Source organism: Asterias rubens, chromosome 18 (genome assembly GCF_902459465.1).
Source record: "Asterias rubens chromosome 18, eAstRub1.3, whole genome shotgun sequence".
Lineage (NCBI taxonomy): Eukaryota > Metazoa > Echinodermata > Asteroidea > Forcipulatida > Asteriidae > Asterias > Asterias rubens.
In genome coordinates, this window is record NC_047079.1 from 6,608,671 (window position 1) to 6,617,122 (window position 8,452).

The following is an 8,452-nucleotide window of genomic DNA, read 5'->3' on the forward strand; positions in this document are numbered from 1 at the left end:
TTTTGTTGGCACATTAGTGACTTTTCGTATAATTTTGTATGCAGTTTTATTCATTTTTAATACTTTTTTGGATGGATTGAAAATCATTTTTTAATTTGCATACCAAAATCCACAAAATTGAAGTCTTAGTTTCCTTGTATTCAAAATATTATAGTCCTTTAGTCGCAATCAAAAGTTTAAGCAAATGATTTAGTTATATTATTATATAAACAACAATTTAATATGCTACTACATAGAAATGCCACGACACAAAGGATTCTTCATAATTTATCAACAATCATTTTTATTTTGTGTTTTGCATAGAATCACTTCAAACAAAAATAAATTGAACACATTTTAATTTCACGCACAACAACAACCACACTTTCTGTATCCGATAACACCAAACAGTAAACATCCATAATCACACAGAGAACAAATCAACAAAATTGTTTTAAAGGCACTGGACACTATTGTTAATTACTCAAAATAAATGTTGGCATAAAAACTTACTTGGTAACGAGCAATGGAGAGCTGTTGATAGTAAAACATATTGAGAGAAGCGGCTCCCTCTGAAGTAATGTTGTTTTTGAAAGAAGTAATTTCTCACTCAAATAATGAAAGACTTCAGCTGAAGTCTTTTTATTATGGATCTGAAAGCACACGAAGTTGAGCAAAGTTTTATATTTTTCGTTCATTATTATCTCGCAACTTCGACAACCATATGAGCCAAAATTTTCACAGGTTTTTTATTTTATGCATTATGTTGGAATACACCAGGTGAGGAGACTGGTCTTTGACAATTACCAAAGGTGTCCAGTGCCTTTAAGGGCAGACAAAACTTCTCAGATAAAAGAAATAAATTAAGTAAATTAAATCACGACAAACTAACTCACCTTTTTCCAAATCAGATTAATCAATAAATTGCAAATCAAATCAGTAGAAAAAATATATAAATATTTTTCTTCATGTTACAAAATGTACAAACTCTATTATAGAAAAAATAGCTACTTTGGAATGGAAGACAAAATAACAATCTTTGAATTAAGTAATCCTTAGTAAAGGGCACCCTAAAGGAAATTGTAAATTTCTACTTGAGCATTTCAAGGGCACCAAGGTAAAGACAAGGGTGCGTGGAGGCATTCGCTTTCGTTGCCTCCCTGAAGTAACAGACCTGATATTTGGTGATTAAACTACATTTTTACTGAGAAATAAGACTCGTGAAGTGAAATAGAGATCAAACTTTAAAATGACGGTGTTTAGACATAAATTTTCTTTGAGAAAACATTTTGGGGCATTATCCAGTTAATGACTTGTCTATTTTAATATTCAGCCTAAGTTGCATACTGTCTTACTCTTTTTTTTATGTTTTAAAAATATATTAAATTCACAAAAAACACATTTCGAAAATATTTGAAATTAAATATGAAAATAAGAACACTTCAAAATGTTTAACACATCACAACAAATCATTGTCTACCATGGTCTCCACATAGGGTCATCGTCCCCTGACACTTCATAATTTGGATACACCCCCGCCAGTCGAATGGGACGTCCTATCTGCTCTCGCGGTTTCTCGTGAGAGGCTAGTCTTGCTGGCGAGATTTCGGCATTAAATGGAAAAGAAATGGCGAGGGGTGGGGCTAGGATAGAGGGGGCGACAGCTCCAGGTCGTGGCGATATGAGCTGCGCAGCTGGTATAGGAATGGCAGTCCAGGCAACTTGTTGGCCATCTATTGCCGAAGATGGCGCTCCTGACGTCATTCTTGGGCTTGCCGTGGACGCAGGTGAGGGGCTGACGTCACAGGAGCGTTCTGCTGTTGCAGTTGCAGCAGGACTTGGCTTTTGGAAAGTGACAACACCGGGGAGGGAGGTGATAGCGTTTGCTTGTGGGGCGTAGACGGGGATTAGATGGGTAGGTACCTGGCCGCCAGGTAGCGACTGGCTAGGCAGGATTAGCGTGATCATCTCGTTGAACTTGGGCGGTTGTTGAGACGCCTTCGTCGGTAGGTTTTGAGCGACGATTACAGACTGCGTGTTTGCCCCTTTGGCGACCGGTGTGTCTGATTGGGATGAAGGAGTTGCGGGGAGTTTTTGGTCCTGCGTGATGGGTGCCTGACGGGGTGTGAACCCAGTCCTCGCCCCCTCCACTTTGGGTGATGTGAGGAATGTTGAAACAGGTTGCCGCCCCACGACGGGTACTTTATGGGTTCTGCTCGGGGGTGGTGTGAGGAAGTTAGCATACGGTGACTGGGCGGAGCTGACTTGGATTGGCGGACTGGGGCGAACCGTGGCTTCCAATCCATGTGAGGTCACCGGTGTAGGGGATAGCTGCACGTGATTGGTTCCTTGAGTCTGTGAATGGGAACCACCGGCAAATTTGATTGGTTGCTGTCCACGTTGCTGTTGTTGGGTGGTGCACAGCCCGGCGAGGTGGCCCAAGAGGCGGGCACGTACCTCCGGGTTCTCGTCCATCGCCCCGCCGAGATAACGCGAGACTTCACCCATGCACTCTGCGAATCCCGTTCGGTACTTTGTGAGAACTGCTGGATCGACATCTACGGAAGCTATAAATAAATAAAATACGAAAAGAAACACATTTGATGAATCGATCGTTCACACAACCATCAATTGGACCCATTTATTGCCAGCTAATTTGAAATTGAATATTGATTTTAAACGCCGGAACCCAGAGTGTTGCTTCATCAAATTTAGATTAAGCTCATTGTATTGAAGCGATTCCCTTTTTGGCACTAGGGGGATAACAGTAAAACACCTGTCATCTTTGTGCACTCCAATTAACTTTTGGTGCTTAGTTCTTCTTCTTTTTGTTTGTGCCACTTTAGATGTTTTGGGATCTGGATCAATTTTATCTCCTGTTTTCTATTTCATGTTGTGTTGTATACGCTCCAATTTCTACTTGTTTTTTTTTTAGTTAACAATATTTGACCTGGTTTTATTCTCTCTGGGTTTTTTTGTGTTTTTTTTCCTTCCCCTAATTCGGCTCTTGGCCACGATGCAAAAGGTATATTTTTGTTGCTAGAATAAACGAACGAGGTAAAATGCTTCTTCTTTGTATAGCAAGAATAATCAATCAATTGAAATATACCGTGGGAACTTATTGAATTGCTTTGCTAAACTAAAAACTCGCGTTGGTCCAACATTTTGACTTAATATGGTTTCACTTTCATTTGGAGTCCGTGTTTACTGCTGCAGTTGCTACTGACAAAGGGCGTTGTTTTTGGCTTCTATTCTCTCTCAATTGTCGTAGTTTCAACATGCTCACTCTCGAGGAGTTTTTGTGTTTGTTTATATCCTTCTTCAGCAGACAATGCTTGGAGCACTTTAAAAGCTGGAATTCTCAAGGCCTGCTCAGTTGAAGGTGTTCTGAGTGGTTTTTCACATTCGCAGTCACACCTCAGGTAAATTTAGATAAGCCTACTGTTTTTGTTTTGTGTCGACAGGCACGAATGCTTATTTATAGAGGCCCCTTTCGAACCTTGGGGCTCAGGCTTTTTATGGCAGGTTCAAAACAGACAGACAGAGCCTAAGTCGGAGGCCATTGTGAGTCGTTGTTTCGAAAACGGACACAGATTTATATCGCACGTCATCATATTCGTCGTGTTCCCTGACTGCAGTCAATTCAGAAACACTGATTCCCATTAGATATCATCGGAGTACTGTCTGTTTTATACATTATGCCTCGGTTTGGTTCAATTGATGTGAATGGGGAGAAAACAAGATGGCCATACCATAATAGGGAACAAACGGATAATCCAACTTACTTTTGACTTGTTGGCGCTGAACGTTTCTTAAGTATCGGACTGTCATTTCCAAGATGTCAGCTTTCTCCAGCTTGGAATGGCGGGGATTCTGTAAAAAAAAAACACAAAAAAAAACCATAATATTTCATCAAATTGGGGATACAACTTTGATTTCAGTTTCCATATTTCCATCCTCAACACTTAAAATTTATAACGGTAAAAAGAACATGTAGGTATAAGGAAATTATCATAAGAAGTGCAGCTTAGGTTTAATGTTAAAGAAAAAACATGCACAAATTTTCATTTACAAGGTTGCTTGAAAAAAATACACAAGTTGATTGTTCTGGGGTTTCAGAAAGAGTGGTAGAAGGGCCTTGATAATGTATTATTATATTTTTCAAAGTAAATATTTGCTGGCTTTTTAGAACTTAGAAGTCTCAATTGTGGGTAAATTAAATTAATCGTCAAAAGAATGGTTCCAAGATAAAGCGAAAGCTTTTGGACAAATTAAAAACTGGATTGTAAAAAAATCCAGAATTTCATTGATTTGTTTATCTGAGACAAAATCATCAACTGTAAAGTTTTTAGGTGGTTTGGTTTGAAAAGGTCGATAATCTGCCGCTTAGAAAACAACCCCAGTGTCATTGCACAATCTATAAACGGGGAACTTTGGTACAGTCAGCGCATGACAACTTTACAGAAGTGACGTGTCAACAACACCCCTCATGAATAATTCATGCTATTTGAACAGCCTGATGAATTATGCATGCAGCGTCGCGTTGTCATCATGACCGTAAATAAAAATGATATCATCAAAAAGTTGCAAATCGGGCAGGTCTGCTCACGCCTGTTGTGTTTATTTACATAAACCCAGCTTAATGGCAGTAGGGATAATATAATCTACGCTCGCGACGAAAAGGTACAATAAAAAGGGAGAAGGAAATGAAATTAAGACGACAAAAGAATTATCAGATACTTGCGTAAGTCTCGCCAAAAGGAAATAATAATATGCGACATTGTATTTCCTTGTTTTCGTTGAATAACACTGAAGTGAGTGCCTTTATAGATGACATTTTAAAGTTTAGATAAAGTTCTGGGTATAGAATTGGTGGTGAGAATTTACTTCTCCTCACTAAAAATCACATTTTTTGTTCATGAAATACGTATTGTAAAGACGTGAAAACAGCTTTGCTAACAAGGAGCGCTGAGTACTCAGTTTATGTTTAATTCTTTTTAACTTTTCAATTTCAACTCTTCGTATAAATTTGACTAATTCAGCCCTTAGCTGTGATGGTCTTTTTGTTTTTCAACAAAACATATCAAATCAAATCAAAGTTCTCCCTTGACTTTGTTAGATGTGTTTGAAGCAAGGACTCCGTTAACCCTTGATGTTTGGCGTTGGGCCAGTACAGTCATGTTTATTATTTTTAGAGTCCAAAGGTTTATTGTAATGGTATAAAGTCACACGTGGCATTGGATGAACTGAATAATACATACATATATAAATGGGTTATTTACCCAATGAGGGTGTTTTTATGTGCTTTTACAAATCTCATGGCTTCTGAAATCGTGAATTAGATATAAAACTGGTGCCACAGACAAAATTAATAGTAACTTGAGTCAACTTTTATTCCACACAATGATGGTGCTTTTACATGCACTTCCAACAAATCTCAAATTTAACCTGAAATCTTTGATAGTGGAGTCGAGATAAATTTGTCATACAGACAAAAAAGTCAAGTGTTTCACCCTGTATTCAGCCAATGATGGTCGTTTTTACCTGTTTCCACAAATCCCACGGTTTTATCTAACTTTATTGCAGTGGAGATAAAATTGTTGTCACACAGACCAACATTGTGTTTTAGTGACGTGATATATATTGGGTGACTGCTCTGTCTTCTGACAACCCCATGTTCCGAAAAGGAAGTATTGGGGTTAGGGTTAGGGTACCAGTAAGGATTAGGAAATTTTAGGGGAACATTGGTGTGGAACCAACTTAGAATTGTTATATTTCTTGTATTTTAAACCTACGTTTTTGTTCAGTCCATCAAGAACCAGCGACTTGAGTTGTAGTAGACTTTCATTTATCCTAGCTCTTCGTCTCTTCTCCATAGCCGGCTTAGAGGCCTGTCAAAAATGTAAACAAGAAAACAACTTTTTAGTGGTTCATTTTTTTGTAGATCTCCACTTCGACTGACATAGTAAATATTATGTTGTAAAGATGACATAGACTTTATGTGGTTAAACTGTAATGGATTCTCAAACAATAATTACAAAGAGCTTAAAGAGTTCATGGCTATATGAAAATATCACTTTAAAGCAACAACATTTCTTATTGATTGGATCATTGCAGAATGTATGTCTTTATTTCGACTGAAATGGTTAGATCAAGATGGTAGATGACAATATAACAGGTCCCATTTTCTTGAAGATTACTTTTATGAGTCCACTGATATCTTAGGCTATACTTAAAAACTAACATCTTAAAGAGTTTGAAACGCAAATATCATTAGTTGTCAAGCGACAACAGTTTCTCTGAGACTGTCACCGTCTTAATTATGTAAAATAAGAAGCCCTCTTGAAACTGATTCGAATCAAAACACAAGACCTTTAAGACCACCTACTTCTGGTTAAATCTCAGCCACATGACCCTTGACAATGTTGTAACAAAACTTACATATAAGTTGATGATTCGATATATACAATCTAATCTCTTCAAGATATCGAAGATGGTCAAAGCATCGCATCAGATCCTCACGACCCAGACCCACGCCCCCTTTTTGTTTACACCGACCGAGACAGTATTCTTTCCAAAAAATAATTCCAATCAACCATCCAATTAAATTACAATTATTTAATTATCTTAATTAACAATCTTCATTAATTAGATTTAATCACCTTCATTGTTTGTTTCTCCGTTGGTGCGCTAGTCATCCTTCTCCGCCACAACGATCGACCCCTGAGTATAGTGTATCGGAATGCTAGCCAAATGTCCCCGATTCGTTAATAAAGAAGGGGGCACACGTATCGGCATGTATACATTGGTTAGATTACTGTGGGTTTAACAGCGACCTCTTCGTCATGTAATCATCCACCACGCTTCGTTGGCTCGGTGACAGTTCGTGTGGGATTCTCTTCTACGCATCGGAATGGCTCGGGGTTTTTTCCTTTTCTTCTTTGGACTGAGGGGGAGACCTTCGCCGTAATACCTGGAGATGTTAGTCGTGTGAATCCACCGCTGGAAGATTTCCCACAGATCTCCCCGTCCACCAATAGACACGTCCGAAACAATACCGTCTTGGGGAGGCCTTTTGTGGTAACCCCACTCTCGTGACCAAACTGACCGGATTGGCTGAAGTTAATGGCGGCCTTTGTTGAGAGGTGCAAGCCCATTGGCCGGTTAACGTGACGACGTCATCCAGGCATGGGGTAATTATCGCTGACAGTTGACCCGTTTCTTTTTCTTCTTTTTTTTCTTCTTTTTTTGCATCCGTGAGAAATGTGGCTGCCAATGTTAGCAGTATCGCACGTGCCGAGTCCTTCGGTTTATCACTAGGCAGCGAGCGTGTGGATAAACGTGGGAAAACCACGCCCACAGACTACTAGACCCAGCACACACAGGTATATCAACCGCAGGTATGACTAGTAAACAAGTCAGTCACTGAAGTACGACGATCCCCCCCCCCCCCCAGGGTATGAGAAGGTATTGTTTGAAGGTAGCATACAGTACTACTCACAGGCTTTAACCCATGACGCGTCGACGACGGTGACAAGAGTGGCTGCCCTGGAATTTCAGAGCTTGCACCTCCGGGCCTCGGCGTAAATTACACCCGTAGCGCCGGCCGGTGCGAAAATAGCAACACACTGTATCAGAATGCGGACTATTTAAATACCGATACTCTACGTACCGGTATTTTCTTTCAAAAAGGCGGGAATGGACAGGGGAAAAAATCTACTTTCTTGTTAGAGTGTAAGAATGGTTTGCCTTCTAGGCAAAGCGGTTTGTTTTCAATGCAGCAGTCGGTGTAGGCTACCATTTACAGCTGTTACTTTTTAAACTGAGACGCGGTAATACCAGGTCGCCTTGGTAACGGCACGCACGCACCGCCAGAAACGGGGATTTTCGGTTTTTTGAGTTAAGATTGGCTAATGATTGCCTTTTTCTCTCTGGTAATTATTAACTCGTTTTCGTGTCAGAGTTAATTTGGTCAAACTAGTCAAGAGTTGGGTTTTTTTCCGGGGGCTTTTTTTTTAAGTTCTTTCATTTTTATATTATATGATATTGGTTCAGTTTACTTGAATTTGCTGGAACTATTATTATCCTAGGATGAAATCGTTAAGACAACCACACTGATTGCAGTTAGCACTCAGGAAATACATTTTTGTGAGGTGACGGCATTCCCTTAAAAGTATCGTCATGACAGTCAGGTTGGCTCAGTTGTTTCTGACCCTGCCTTTCACCTCGGTGGACCCCGGTTCGATACCTGGACAGGAGCCTTGCATGTGGATTGGTTTTTCCAGTCCCTTACTGCGTGGGTTATCCTCCCACGTCTAATACTAAAAATTCTGCATTGTACAAACGTTTGTGTGATGTTTCCAAATGGGATACTTTGCCGACAATATAAATTCAGTTTCAGTGTCAAACAAATGAACTTCAATTAATTTTCTGCTGATGTGCCTACATTCGAAAGGCCTGTACCTCGACCTAA

General features: G+C 39.6%; 1 protein-coding gene across 1 annotated transcript; it reads right to left on the reverse strand.

The window, feature by feature from the left end:
* Positions 1–769: 769 nt before the first annotated feature.
* On the reverse strand, positions 770–7,145 carry LOC117302725 (transcription factor HES-4-like). Its single transcript, XM_033786728.1, has 4 exons — positions 6,642–7,145; positions 5,775–5,870; positions 3,765–3,852; positions 770–2,546 (listed from the first exon to the last, which is right to left on the reverse strand). Exons 1-4 carry the CDS (start codon positions 6,675–6,677, stop codon positions 1,456–1,458), a joined length of 1,311 nt encoding a protein of 436 aa, XP_033642619.1. The 5' UTR covers positions 6,678–7,145; the 3' UTR covers positions 770–1,455.
* Between the last annotated feature and the right edge of the window lie 1,307 nt (positions 7,146–8,452).

What these genes read in the sequence shown, in the direction of transcription:
- LOC117302725 (XM_033786728.1), bottom strand. Translation starts at nt 6,677, where the DNA reads ATGACTAGCGCACCAACGGAGAAACAAACAATGAAG. An exon ending in CGGAGAAACAAACAATGAAG is followed by an intron (nt 5,871 to 6,641) that starts GTGATTAAATCT and finishes CATTTTTGACAG; the next exon opens with GCCTCTAAGCCGGCTATGGA. An exon ending in TCAGCGCCAACAAGTCAAAA is followed by an intron (nt 2,547 to 3,764) that starts GTAAGTTGGATT and finishes ATTTATTTATAG; the next exon opens with CTTCCGTAGATGTCGATCCA.